Source organism: Rhamphochromis longiceps, linkage group LG3 (assembly GCF_057381845.1).
Source record: "Rhamphochromis longiceps isolate RC_006_pf linkage group LG3, R_longiceps_female_GT1.1, whole genome shotgun sequence".
Classification (NCBI taxonomy): Eukaryota; Metazoa; Chordata; class Actinopteri; order Cichliformes; family Cichlidae; genus Rhamphochromis; species Rhamphochromis longiceps.
The window spans coordinates 43,718,807-43,734,187 of NC_140559.1; the positions used below are offsets into that span (position 1 = coordinate 43,718,807).

The 15,381-nt window shown below is 36.3% G+C and overlaps 2 protein-coding genes across 2 annotated transcripts; one reads left to right on the top strand and one right to left on the bottom strand.

The window, feature by feature from the left end:
* The first annotated feature begins 651 nt into the window (after positions 1 to 651).
* On the top strand, positions 652 to 5,670 carry LOC146674939 (uncharacterized). Its single transcript, XM_085402433.1, has 10 exons — positions 652 to 962; positions 1,338 to 1,432; positions 1,569 to 1,713; positions 2,028 to 2,134; positions 2,586 to 2,757; positions 3,000 to 3,103; positions 3,461 to 3,590; positions 3,828 to 3,931; positions 4,289 to 4,418; positions 4,755 to 5,670. Exons 1-10 carry the CDS (start codon positions 893 to 895, stop codon positions 4,880 to 4,882), a joined length of 1,185 nt encoding a protein of 394 aa, XP_085258559.1. The 5' UTR covers positions 652 to 892; the 3' UTR covers positions 4,883 to 5,670.
* A 2,245-nt stretch (positions 5,671 to 7,915) lies between these two features.
* LOC146674940 (uncharacterized) lies at positions 7,916 to 14,300 on the bottom strand. Its single transcript, XM_085399158.1, has 5 exons — positions 10,669 to 14,300; positions 10,363 to 10,442; positions 10,073 to 10,173; positions 8,949 to 9,104; positions 7,916 to 8,851 (listed from the first exon to the last, which is right to left on the bottom strand). The coding sequence occupies exons 1-5, from the start codon at positions 10,803 to 10,805 to the stop codon at positions 8,372 to 8,374; spliced, it is 954 nt and encodes a 317-aa protein (XP_085255284.1). The 5' UTR covers positions 10,806 to 14,300; the 3' UTR covers positions 7,916 to 8,371.
* Between the last annotated feature and the right edge of the window lie 1,081 nt (positions 14,301 to 15,381).

Genomic DNA, 15,381 nt, shown 5'->3' on the forward strand with positions numbered 1-15,381 from the left:
ACCTGTCTTATCCTTTCACTTAGAAGTTATTTTGTGCTCTCCCTAGAATCAACACAGCTCTGTGTCCCCTGACCATGAATCCAAGGCACAAACTCTTAGGAACGACTCTAGTTTGTCTGTATCTTAGGTTGATGCGGAGATTGTTCCTATAATCCGCTAGTTTCCTTGAGTCCTTTTTATACTTCCACACCAATTGAAGGGTGTTCCTCCCAAAGTTTAGGGCAATATGTCTGTGAAGGTTCTCAGTCATTGTTTGCTAAGTTACTGTTTTACAAAAAGTAAGAAAAAATAGTAAAACACTATTATTATTTATAAGACCCCAAATTATAGTTGCTTGCCTGAACTGCTAAACTGAATGTTTTCAGTGGTTGAATTTTGTGTTTGATTAATTTCTGGCTTTTCAGAGTAGTCCAATGTACTGCATCATATTTTGGTATAAAACTATGAAGTGAGTGTAAGTTCCTCACTCCAGTTCAAAATGGTTGCACATCGAGGACATACTGAGAAGCAGAGACAAGTTTGCATTTTCTTTTTTATAGCACGTGGCATGATAAGCACTGTTTGTTAAGCACTGTTTAAACAACTGAAAATGTCTTTCTTATTACTCATGTCTTTTTCATTTACCAAGAAATTATTTGTGTGGGGAAACAACAGAAAAAATGCACAAAAATGCTTTCACTTTGAATTTTAAAGGTGTGTCGATAATACCCACAGTAGAGTCAGATGAATGATAATAATTTAATTTGTGCAATGTTATTTCCCTTTGAAGATGAAACAACGAACAGGCAACACCCACCCGCGAGTCTATAAATAATATAAACACGCCGTCGACTCACATAACCTTCAGACGGAGAACCTGAAAGGATCGCAGCCTCACTTTCTAAACAAAGCAATGGCGCCAGTCGATGTTATGAACCCCCACTATGGGTGGGGGTTGAAGAAAAATCCCCACCTGCTGAAAGGTAAGTAATATAAAAACTGAAATAAATGTGTAATTATTAGTAATTTAATGAGTCTATATTCAAATGTCTTAAAACATGTTTGTTTGCTATTTACAAAAAAATCTGTGAAATTTTGTGAAGCGAAAGCACGTTCACATATTTGTTTTTTGTAATGTTGTACCTAGAGATACACTTAGGTATCAGATAATATGAATAAAATTGCTGACCTGCTAACTGCTACGGTCACCTTTATTTTATTTTATTTTTATTTTTTAAATATTCTCTGTTGTGGTTCACTCTAATGTATGGTATAATTATTTAAAACGTATTTGTAGCTATATTTAGTCTAAAAACTGCAAAGTAAAATTCTCTCTGTTCTGTGCTATGTGTGTTTAGAATACACTGAGAAATATGTAGGAAAGTCACTGCACCACCCCTCTGCATTGCTGTCCACTGCCGAGCCTGGCTCAGCTGAGCAGGTGGTGAGGAAGGTAAATAGAGGCTGAAGGAGTCCATCATTAATTTGAGCTTTCTTCACATTTTAAGGCTCCTGTCACACCTATACTCAGCGCTGATTTAATACTACATGGAAACAAAGATATAACTGTCACCTCTTATAACCTTCAGGTGCTCCTAAACAAGGCAATGTGTGAAATCTTCGTTATCTTGGCTAATGGTCAAAGGTGTTCGATGCTCCTGAGCGCCATACAGCTGCAAGAAATGATTGTGAGCATTTTCAAAGAGGAAGTGAAGAAAATGCTCATCAAGAAAGGTAAGTAACATAAAACAGAAAATAAATACATTAAAATTATAGTTATCAGCACTTAAAAACTCTATATTCAAATTTCTTAATAATTTCTTAATCTCTTCATATATTATATTATATTATATTATATTATATTATATTATATTATATTATAGTTACTAATAAAACGGCTCAACTGCTAACTGCTAAGGATCACCTTTATTTACAATCAAACTCTAATGCAGGGAACATAATATAATTATTTATGACACATTTGTAGCTATATTTAGTTTAAAGGCTGCGAAGTAAAATCCTCCCTGTCCGGTGTTATGTGTGTTTAGGATACAATAAGGATAATATCAGGCTGCTGGCTGATGACAAGCCACTGGATGATGACTCTGCACCAGTGAAAAAATACGGGATCAAAGCCGGCTCAACTGTACAGATGGTGAGGAAGGTTAACAGAGGGTGAAGGAGTCCATCATTAATTCATCTGACTACATCAAATTCATGAATCATAAATACACGTAAAGAAAAAGATGCACGATTCTGATTGAAGTGTAGCATCTTTTGCTTTTGCTCCCCTTTGCACTTTTGTCACATTTTACGGCTCCTGTCATACTTATGCTAATTCTGTATTAAACTGAATAGATAATGATTCATTGAAGTGAACATTTTTATCTGACATCTTTATTTTAATATTATATTTTTTTAAAAACATGAACTAAGTCTGAAGTTCCTCACTACAGTTCAAAATAGCTGGACGTCGAGGGCTACCTGAAAAGCGGTGACATGTCTCTAAAATATTTGCGTTTTCTTTTGTCTCCATGATATGTGGTATAAAAAATGTTAAGCGCTGTTTAGCAAAGGTACTAACTGTTACCTCTCATTACCTTCAGACAGACAACCTGGAAAGATCACAAGTTCCCCGCCTAAACAAGGAAAATTGTAAACTCGGCATTATCTTGCCTGATGGTCGGAGGTTGTCGATGATGCTGTGCCCCGGACAGCTGCAGAGTATGACTGTAAGCCAGTTCAAAGAGAACATACTCAGAGTGTGGGCCATCCATGGTAAATAACCAAAGAACTGAAAACTGATACATTAAAAAAAAAAATTATGACCTACAGTCCTCAATGAGGATATGATCAACTGACCCTAAAACATGTTTTCTTTTTGTTTTTTGTTGTTGTTTATTTTACAAAAAAACTATTAAATGTTGTGAATAGGAGTGCAAACACCTTCAAAGATTTGTTTTAATTTTTTAATTGTTGCACATACAGTTACTCAAACCTGTTTAATACTGTGTGTGTAGGATACACTGAGAAACATGTCACTCTGCGCGTTGAAGGCAAGACACTGGACAACCCCTCTGCATTGCTGGCTGATTGCGGAATCAAAGCCGGCTCAACTGTGCAGGTGATTAAGGTTCAGGGAGGCGGAAGGGGTCCATCATTAATTTGAGCTTTCTTCTCATTTTAAGGCTCCTGTCACACCTATGCCCAACACAAATTTAATATCACAGGGAATAAATTATAATTCATTTCTGTGTAAATGTTTAGTTTACATTTTTATTTTAACTTAATATTTTGGTATAAAAACATGAACCGAGTTTCATCACTTCATTGCAAAATGGTTGCACTTAGAGGACTCACTGAAAAGAGAAGACCGGTTTCTAAACTATTTGTGTTTTCCTTTTTTTATGATATGTGATCTAATAAATGTGTTAAGCGCTGCTAAACAAAGGTAGTAACCGTCTCCTCTCATAACTTTCAGATGCTTTTAGAAGTCTTCATTATCTTGCCTGATGGTCGGAGGGTGTCGATGATGCTGTGCCCCGGACAGCTGCAGAGTATGACTGTAAGCCAGTTCAAAGAGGACATACTCAGAGTGTGGGCCATCCATGGTAAATAACCTAAGAACTGAAAACTGATACATTAAATAAATAATGATCTAACCTACAGTCTTTAATGAGGATATGATCAACTGACCCTAAAACCTGTTTTCTTTTTGTTTTTTGTTGTTGTTTATTTTACCAAAAAAACTATTAAATGTTGTGAATAGGAGTGCAAACACCTTCAAAGATTTTTTTTAATTTGTTGCACATACAGTTACTCAAACCTGTTTAATACTGTGTGTGTAGGATACACTGAGAAACATGTCACTCTGCAAGTTGAAGGCAAGACACTGGACAACCCCTCTGCATTGCTGGCTGATTGCGGAATCAAAGCCGGCTCAACTGTGCAGGTGATTAAGGTTCAGGGAGGCGGAAGGGGTCCATCATTAATTTGAGCTTTCTTCTCATTTTAAGGCTCCTGTCACACCTATGCCCAACACAAATTTAATATCACAGGGAATAAATTATAATTCATTTCTGTGTAAATGTTTAGTTTACATTTTTATTTTAACTTAATATTTTGGTATAAAAACATGAACCGAGTTTCCTCACTCCATTTCAAAATGGTTGCACTTAGAGCATTCACTGAAAAGAGAAGACAGGTTTCTAAACTATTTGTGTTTTCCTTTTTTTATGATATGTGATCTAATAAATGTGTTAAGCGCTGTTAAACAAAGGTAGTAACCGTCTCCTCTCATAACTTTCAGATGCTTTTAGAAGTCTTCATTATCTTGCCTGATGGTCGGAGGCACGTGATGCCTCTGAGCGCTAAACAGCTGCAAGAAATGACTGTGAGCCTTCTCGAAGAGGAAGTGCTAAAAATGCTCATGATGAAAAGTAAGTAACCTATAAATTGTTAACAAATAAATAAAAATTATAATGATCAGTGCTTAATGACTACATTCATTATTTTTTTTATTTAAAAGAATCAATAAAATTTTATGAAGTGCAAATGCCTTGGAAGATTTTTTTCTTGAAATTATTTTTTATTATTATTCATAATAAAAATATATTATTATATTATTAATTAACCGCTACGGATCACCTTTACTGACAATCACTCTGATGTGGCTCACTTTAATGCAGGGAACATGGTATAATTATTGATGACATATTTGTAGCTATGTTTATTTTAAAGACTGTAAAGTAAAATCCTCTCTGTCCTCTGTTAAGCTGTTGTAGGATACACTAAGGATGTTTTGAAGCTGCACATTGATGGCATGCCACTGGACAACGACTTTGTACTAAAAATCAAAGCCGGCAAAAAAGTGCAGGCGGTGATTATGGTTCACGGAGGATGAAGGAGTCCATCATGAATTCATGTGACTACATCAAATTTACAGGATATACCGAACCATAAATACATGTAAAGAACAAAACACAAAATTCTGATTGAAGTATTGCATCTATGGCTTTCCTTCTCCTTTGTACTTTCTTCACATTTTACGCCTCCTATCATACCTATAGTCAGCACTAATTCAGTATTACATATTAATAATGATTAATTGAGGTGCAAAAGTTTTGTTTTATTTTATTACCAAGTTTCTGGGGCTTCTGTTTTCGCAGTCAGAGGTGTGTGCCTGAGATGACAATATTAGGATTATTTCGTCTCACTGACATCATATAGATCCACTGTCTGAAACAGAGGATACAAACAATCAGTAAGGAAGCTCGTATTATTATTGTTACAGGAAGAAATTAGAATAAATGTAACGATACACAGACTAACCTTCACAAAGTAAATACTGAAACAAAGGAACACATTGCTTGTCAATTTCCTATGTGATACATTATCTTTTTACAATGTACATGAATAAATGCACATCACCAAATGTTATTGTTTGGCTCACTGATGTCTGTATGTAAACATTGTGATTCACAAATGATCCTAGATTATATTTTAAAACGTAATTGTTCATTTTCTGTGACATGTTTTGTTCAGTTAACAATCACAACGATTAAGTAAATCTTTTTCACAATATGTTTAATGACTCAAAGCTAAATGTGGAAGAAATAAATAGGAATCTGGCTTCCTCGTGGTTTGCATCATTTAACTTTGATAAAATAGAAGACTGTCTCAGAGAAATCAGACTGTCAATGAAAAAATTAAATGCAAAACGTTCCATTATGTAACCTCAAAGAAACGTTCTCTGAGGAAATTTCCACCTTATCCTGATTATTATACTAGTTTAGCTGTTTCTGTAAATACTTTAGAATCAACATTGGCACAACTAAACCACATTTTCTGATAACAAATTTAAAAAAGAGATCATATTTTACATGATGATTTTTACTTATCTGCATGGGCTCTAAGTAACGTCATGGCAGGAAGAAAGAAAAATCTACAAGCTTATATCAAATGAGGTGTTGCTAACTTGTTCAAATCCTGGCGTTGGAGCTTGGACAATTCAGGCCAATATTTTACTCAAATACATCAGGCCATATTTAAGTATTTTTTTATGATCTTTAATTTGAGTTTCTAGTTATAATCTTGATTATTTTTACCCTTTGCTCTTTTCACCACACCAAACCAATAAAGGACCAAACTGCCTGTCCATTTCTTGCTCCACTCTCCCATCACTTATTATACATGCCCTCAAAATACTTGATATCTTCCAATCAGGGCAGCAGTTCATCCCCGAAAAGTGGTGCTGATGGGCGCTCCACCCATTTCAGCTCCACCCATTTCAGCTGGAACCATGGTCAGACTTTAGGTGCTGATTCTCATCCCAGTTTCTTCACACTCAGCTTCAATAGCTGAAAATGAGTGAGCGATGAAAAAGTGAGCGTTTGTGCAGGTAACTTCATTACCTGCACAAACGTCGAGAGAAAAATTGTGAATTTAGAAGATCTTGCCCTGCAAGCAACAACATGCTAAACTGTAGAAGTCAAGCTTTTATTGCTTTCAAAGTGAAACCACATCATCTTTAGACAAATTTAAAGCTTCGGTTTTCATAGAATTATCTGCACTCTGTTCACTTGGATCCCACCTGTTATCCTTCTCAAATTTGATCAGTAAACACAGACACGGACCTCTGCACACACCAGGGAACGTCCCCAAGACTGTTTTACTTTGTTTTTGTCACTTTCATTTTCTTTCCAAGAGTTACAAGAAGTCATACGACTGCAGATCAGCACTTCTATGGTTTTACTTTATATAATGAGAGTCTTAGTGCTGCTGCGAGTGGAGATTTATTTATGTGATGATTTATGGGTTTTATCACTTTATATTTATCAAACTGCCACCATGAAGTCAAAGTTGATCTGACCGGTGACGCTGTGTTTCTAGCATTATGACCTGGATTTATTATTTTATTTGGAGACTTTTGGGGATTATTGTGTTACTTCTGCAGTGTTCTGAATATGCATCAAAATGGATGTTAGAATTATTTAATATGAATGTTTGTAAAATAGGGCTGATGAATCCACTCAGGGCCACCATTTGGCACAACAACCAGGATGTAAAGAAGCAAAAACCAAACCAAGCATTGTTCTGGTTACATAACAAACACTGATACAAACAGTTCTCGTTAGTAGGTAGTTTCCAATTTGCAGCTCAATGACCGTGTTTGAAAGCATGTTGTAAAACCAGATTTACTTCTACACTTAGCTACGAGGCATTATGATGAGCATCGCTTACATGTTTCAGCTTTAGTTGAACTCTTTCATTTACAGATCATCTTGGGTTCCATATTTAAATCTTAGTGCGTATTTAATACACTATTTTCTGTGGCACAACGACCAGGTGCTGAAGGCAGTGGTTGAGAGTTTAGCTTCATATCACTATCTAAGACCTGCTTTTCTGAGATGTGTGTTATATATCATATATCATAATGTGGATTTGAGGAAACAGAAGTTCTTCTGTAAAATGTTTACCTCAGTGCAATTCTTGCTGTGATTTACATGTGAATACGTTAACAATGATTTTAAATAATTTAAACAGAGTAAAAATCATACAATCATTCTGAAACTAGAAATTTAGGTTAACCTTCAAACAGCTAAACTTTAATCAGATTAAGAGTCAAGTAATTTTATTTAGTCCATTATCAAATTTTTTGGTACAAATGAAAAACAAAAAATTGTTTTCCTGCATTTCCCAACTCAACAGCATAAAGTGCTGAAGCTTTCTCCTGCTGAGACTGTATGAGTAACCTAACCTAACAATAATGAAAATATCTGTATTTTGATACTGAATTATTTTAGCAGCAAAGTCAATATTTCATTTGTACCACATTTTATATAATGTATAATGAAGGATCTTATTTTTAGATGACAGTGTTCACTTACAAGAACTAAGGAATAAATAAAAATCCACAGGAGTTTTCTGGCTTTTCTTTACCACAGATAAATATTTATTTACATTTTAGTAGTGTTTAAGTAGTGACATTGATTAAACATAACTAAATTTTTTTCTAAAAGAAACCTTTTCTCTAAAGAATTTATCGCCATGTAGCTTGAAATACAAACAACATGTGTGATAAGGAGACAATATATGTTATACATGTAACTAACCAGAGGACAGCATGTGCACACACAGAATGTTTAACCTTATTCTAAAGTTTTTTTAATGAATGACATTAGATTTATGCAGATTTATCATTGGACTTCAGACATGAGAGCTGTAAAGAACACATTTGATATTAAATGTCTCACTAATAAAACACAATTTTTATTCATAAAGTGATGTTATTAAAGCAGAGAGTTTAAAACACAGCATAGTGCCATTTACATTTAGAAAAGACGCTCTCAATACAAAGAAAGTGAAACATATCAGCCTTGTGTCTTTCCCATTATTTCTTCTTCCAAACAGGTATAGAGGTCTGTCTGGGGGCAGGAGTGCACCTGATCCTCCAACATGTACTAGAGTGCTTCAGACATACAAAACAAAATGTCCCATTACATCGAGGGCAAAAAACTGATGGGCAACCCTTCTTGCTGTGCTGCAACAGCAAACCACAGGTTGGACAGGCACGGACAGAGGGAAACACACGGATTCCATACTCATACTCATCTCCATACTCGAACTCATACTCATCGTCATACACATACCGATTTAATGTGATATCTGGGCATTTTTTTAGTGTTTCTAGTGACTCGTTACAGCAGTCATCATTTTCACAGCGGTCTTTCCGAGGCCGTGCACCCTTCCATTCCCTCAAACACTGCCAGCAGAATTCAAACGGCCGTCCTTTTACTGCTGTGCACACTTTACAGAGGACATTCAAATCTGATTCATTTGCTCTCGTCACAGTGGATCTGCAGCCAGGACACTACATGGAGACAGAGGTGGGACAATATTAAATATATAGCAAAATGTCTATCAAGTCTATATTCACAGTATATATAATATATTGATGAAACACTTACCAACTTAGTAGTAAGTGTCTGCCTGGCAATGTTAAATTCCATGGTTTTTCTGAAATACGTCTTTTCTTGAGGGTCCAGAAGAGCCATTTTACAAACCTCTGCAAAAGTCCACTCAGCACTACAACCAGACCCACCACACACAAACCTGGTTTCACCCTTTATTAAATATGGAGAGGTGAGAATTAATAGACTCGCATGTTGGAAACAAAACACCAAACAATTCGATGAGTTTTTTTCAGTAGGTTATTAACCCTTTCATGCATGAATTATGACAACCTGAATCTGGATTTTTTTTTCTTAAGTATTTTTATTCATCTTCAGGCATGAAAAAAAGATTTTTGACCTTCATTTTTTTCAAACATTTTCTTTTTCGAAAGAGTTTTTTAAACTCAATACACCTATTGACTTATGAATTGAGTATGAAGTGATACATCAGTGTCCAATGTAGTGGTATATGTGCAAGTATACCATCAACACTGACACAAATACAAAAAAACAGCCTTTGAATAACTGGCCACTATGCATGAAAGGGTTAAAACTACAAATACTCAAATATTTCATCATACATCACAACTGTATTGCTATATGTACAAATTATGTACAAATTTGATGAAACAGAGTTGTGTTGCTATATTTTGTCTGAAAACTATTTATGTTCTTTACTCTATAGAAACACTGAAATGATCACAGCTGTAACAGTACAGGTGTAATTCAAAGCTACACTGAGGCCTCACAGAGGGCAGATCAGTCAGCCAACATGCACAAGTACAAGTTACAATAGAAAAGACGGAAGCTGAACATTTCTGACTGTTTTATTTATTTCCTTGAGAGCACAGCAGGTTTCTGCTAAGAGAAGTTCATGAATTTACACAGCAGTGTGTCGCTCTGTGTTGATTTAAGTCAGCGTAGCTTCTTTCTCATCTACATGACAGTAAACATTACAATCCAATTCACAACCACAAAAAACAATGACATATTGGGCACTGTTTTCATTTTTCTTTATTTATTCACGTTGACATAACATAAAAATCCTGTTAAAAATCAACACAACCCTGCATGACGCTGTTATTTATTCATATATGTCTGCTTGTTTATTTTAGCAAAGCCAAACTTTAGTGGCCTACCTGGTCCAACAACTTGCGACACCAGTTGGTGAGAGAGGTCGGGGTCACAGCGTGACCACAGGACATCTGAGCTCTGAGAGATTTGAAGTCTTCACACAAGACTGAGAACAATCACACACAAGCAAAAAAATCAGTGTCAAACATAAATGAATGCTAATGCGTTTTGTTTAACTTTAGTGTCAACGCAGGTAAAATATTTTAATATAATGTATATATATATATAATATGTATGTATATGTATGTCTGTTCGATGTCACTTTAAAAAGTGCTCAGGTAACAGGCCTACTTACAGTCCAAATCATCTTCTCCATCGACAAACTTAAGTGTCTTGTCGCGAGGGTCGTAACACTTCTCCTGTTTTGTTGGCACGCTTGAGGGCGTGAAAAACAAAACAAAACAAAAAAACAGATTAAAATGAACACTTTCGGTTTCACTTCAAAGAGACATAATTTCGCTGGAGGAAGATAGTCGCACACAGTTTCTTCTTAACATAAAGTTTGTGATCAGCGCGAAGTTTAAAACAATAGAAAAAGTCATTGAAATCAGAGCAGCAGATGAAACACACACACAACAGTGAGTGAACCACGCAGTGTTACCTATGTCGCGGAGGCGGGAATGTCGTCGCTGTGTCCACGAGAAACTCCGTGTAAGGGTGACAGTCATCTAGCAAGATGGAAGCAAACCTTCGTCTCAGTAAAATATCTGAACGCTCGCATAAGGCCGGGTTGAACATCTGGCTTGGCTTTTACTGTCTCTGTTCACAGAATAATATCCAGCGATGGACTGAGAGTCGCTTTGGTCCGCTGTGAATGTAAGCAACGATACTCCTCCCTCTCTCTCTCTATTCGGGCGTGTGTTTCAGGGTAATGCCTCTGAAGGTGTGAAGAAACTCCAGTTTAGGCTGATTGCCTGAGTTTACAACAACGATATTTGGTTCACACAGGGCTGGACTGGGACAAAAAATAAATAAAATTAAAAATCAGACTTTGGTCCAGAAGACCCATCATGATCGCTCAGCAAAAAATAAAAAAAATAAAATTAATTAATTAATTGATGAAGTTTAAAAATGTATTACATTTAAGACAAGGTAAAAAATCACATTGGTTGTTGTTGAATTAATTCTTAGTTGCACTGCAGTGCCTCATAATGATTAAGTACGTTTCAGCTTTTAGTGAACCTTGAATGTGTCACTTCCTAATCACGTCTCCCCACCCCTACATAGATAGATAGATAGATAGATAGATAGATAGATAGATAGATAGATAGATAGATAGATAGATAGATAGATAGATAGATAGATAGATAGATAGATAGATAGATAGATAGATAGATAGATAGATTATGACGCCAGGAAGGAAGAAAAATCCACAGACTTACATCAAATGTTTTGTTCAAATGCATAGATGAAATTTGGCAATAATATTCTGCAATAATAATCTCTAAGGCAGAGCCCTTAAGAAGAAACTCTGCTGCTTGTATCCACAGTCTCATTTCTTCAGTCACTACCCAAAGCTGGTGACCACGGGTGAGTGGAAGAACATAGATCAACCTGTAAATCATCAGCTTCACTTTTACACTCAGCTCTCTTCACCACACCAAACTAATAAAGGACCAAACTGCCTGTCAGTCTCTGGCTCCACTCCCCCATCGCTCATGAACTGGTCCTAGGGATACTGGAAATCTTCCACTTGGGGCAGCAGCTCATCCCTGACCAGCGGTGCTGATGGGCCCTCTTGTTACTCCAAAAGAAGAAGCTGAAGCTTTTGAGAACTCACATTCCCGGAAGTGAACTGAAAATGTGTGGAAAGGTCTTGAAAATTTGGTGACTTCTTTAACTGGTCGGTTCATGAATTACATCACAGTAAAGCCATTCATTATCTGCACAAACATTGAGAAAATAAGTGAATTTAGAAGATCTCCCCCTGGCCAAATTTAAAGGTTCAGTTTTCCCAGAATTATTCACACTCTGTTCATTTGAATCCCACCTGTTATCCTTCTCAGGTTTGAGCAGTAAACACAGAAACTGACATCTGCACACACCAGGTCTCTGAACGTCACCAATATATTTTTGTTTCATTTGTTTTTTGTCACTTTCAGTTTCTCCCCAGCAGCTTTAAGAAGTCATATGACTGCAGATCAGGACTTATATGATTTTACTTTATATAATACAAGTATTAGTCCTGCTGAGAGTCGAGGTTTATTTATTTAATTGATTATATTTTATAACTATCTTTTATAGGCTTGCACCATATAGTCAAAGTTGATCTGACCAGTCGTGCTGTGTTTCTAGCATTATGACCTGGATTTATTATTTTATTTGGAGAGTTGGGGGGATTGTTGCGTTACTGCAATATTCTGAGTGTGAATCAAACTGATTGTTAAAAGTTTTCATCTGAATGTTTGTAAAATAGGACTGCTGAATCCACTCCTAGCCTTCATTTGGCACAACAAACAGGATGTAAAGAAGCAAAAAACCAAACCAAACATTGTTCTGGTTACAAAACAAACACTGATACAAACAGTTCTCGTTAGTAGGTAGTTTCCAGTGTGCAGCTTAATGACAGTCTTTGAAATCGTGTTGTAAAACCAGATTTACTTCTATACTTAGCTACGAGGCATTATGATGAGCATCGTTTACATGTTTCAGCTGTAGTTGAACTCTATCATTTACAGATCATCTTGGGTTCCATATTTAGATCTTAGTGCGTATTTTCTGTGATACATTTTCTTCTGCTGGTAACCAAAGCAATGCAGGTAATGTTCTTCATAATGTATCACTTAACCAGCATTAAAGGTAAAAGGAGAGCATTCATGCTGGGAATACAAGCACATAAGTTTACAGTGGTTAACTCATAAGCTTATCATGGAATCATAGGCCTTCATCATGGTCATCTGAGACAAATGGTCTAAGATGGCTTGAGCAACCTGATGATGGGCCTAGAGGCCTGGGGCAAAAAGGAACACCACCTACTTCAGGAAGAGGTCGAAGCAGGTGTGGCCAAACGGAATGAGCAGAGCAGTGGGACTGTGGTGGCAAGGAGAGTAGATGTTTTGGCTAACCTGGTAAACCTTTATCATCTTGAGAAAGAGTGAAACTCCTTTCTGCTCCTTTGCTCTTGGAATATCTACTCAGCAGCTGCCCACAGACTCTGCACGATGGCTGCTATCTGTGGCACCATAATCAGGTGCTGAAGGCAGTGATTTAGAGTTTAGCTTCATATCAGAATCTCAGACCTGCTCTTTTGACATGTGTATTATATATCATATATCATAACTTGGATTTGGGGAAACATAAGTTCTTCTATAAAATGTTTACCTCAGTGCAATTCATGCAGTGATCTACATGTGAATACGTTAACAATGATTTTAAATGATTTAAGCAGAGTAAAAACTATAGTCATTCTGGGATCACACTAAGACTAGAAATTTACGTTAACATTTAAACAGCTGAACTTTAATCAGATTAAGAGTTAATGTAGTTAAATGTAGTCTATTATCAAATGAAAAACAAATAATGAAAACTGGTTTTCCTGCATTTCCCAACTCAGCAGCACAAAGTAATGAAGCTTTCTCCTACCCATACTGCAATTTAATAACAATGAAAATATCTGCCTTTTAAATCAGTTACTGTATTTATTTACTGTCACATAAATATTTCATTTATAACATTTTTTATATAATGTTTAATGAAGGATCATATTTTATATGACAGTGTTCACTTACAGGATATAAGAAATAAATAAAAATCCACAATATTTTATTGTACAGGATTTTGCTGGCTTTTCTTCCCCCACAGATACATTTTTATTTACATTTAAACATTGACGTTGATTAAATATAACTACAATTTACTAAAACAAACATTTGCTCTAAACAATTTATTATCATGTAGCTAGGAATACAAACAAAATGTGTGATAAGGAGACAATTTAACCTTATTCTAAATTTTTTAAATGGATGACATTAGATTTATGTAGATTTATCACTGGACTTCAGACATAAGACAGCTGTATAGATCACATCTGTTAGTAAAATTATAATGTGATGTTATTAAAGCAGAGAGTTTAAAACACAGCATGCTGACACTTACTGTACATTTAGAAAAGGCACTCTCAATACAAAGTAGGTGAAACTTAACGGCCTGTTTCTTTCCAATCATTTCTTCTTCCAAACAGGTATAGAGGTCTGTCTGGGGGCAATGCAACTGGTTAACAAACATGTACATGGGCATTCCTAATTGCTGCAAACCACAGGTGGGACAGACACGGACAGAGAGGCACACACACATGGACTCCATACCCATACCATGTGATATCTGCACAAGCATTTTTTTAGTGTTTCTAGTGACGGGTTTGAGCAGTCATCATTTTCACAGCGGTCTTTCCGAGGCTGTGCACCCTTCCACTCCCTCAAACACTGCCAGCAGAATTCAAATGGCTGTCCTTTTACTGCTGTGCACACTTTAAAAAGGACATTCAAATCTGACCCATTCTCTCTCATCACAGTGGATCCACATCCTGGACACTACATGGAGACGTAATATTTGGAGGTGCAATATTTGATATATACATTACAGGTTTATATTGCCGAGGCAATTTAACTTATAAGATTTATGTGCTACAAGTTACAATAGAGAAGACAGAAGCTCGTGAATTTACAGCAGTTACACAGTGATTAGTAATAAACAAGCGCCTTTGTGATTTAGTAGAGCTTGTGAGAGTGAGTGGATTTAAGAACGTGAGTGACTTAGGTGTGTCAGTTGGTTTGTCGTGTGTTATCGAGTCTGGAGGAGAGTTGGAAATCTTTTGTTTTAAATCAAAGTTAGGATGATTCATGATTTAATTTCCAAAATTTGCATATGATCTTCAATTTGTAGCAGGTTCACTGACTATCACATAGCAGCTGGAGCAGTCTCAAATGGAGCTCAGTCCACTACTGCCACCTACAGTGGGGCAAAAAAGTATTTAGTCAGCCACCGATTGTGCAAGTTCCCCCACTTAAAATGATGACAGAGGTCAGTAATTTCCACCAGAGGTACACTTCAACTGTGAGAGACAGAATGTGAAAAAAAAAATCCATGAATCCCCATGGTAGGATTTGTAAAGAATTTATTCGTAAATTAGGGTGGAAAATAAGTATTTGGTCACCTCAAACAAGGAAAATCTCTGGCTCTCACAGACCTGTAACGTCTTCTGTAAGAAGCTTTTCTGTCCCCCACTCGTTACCTGTATGAATGGCACCTGTTTGAACTCATCATCTGTATAAAAGACACCTGTCCACAGCCTCAAACAGTCAGACTCCAAACGCCG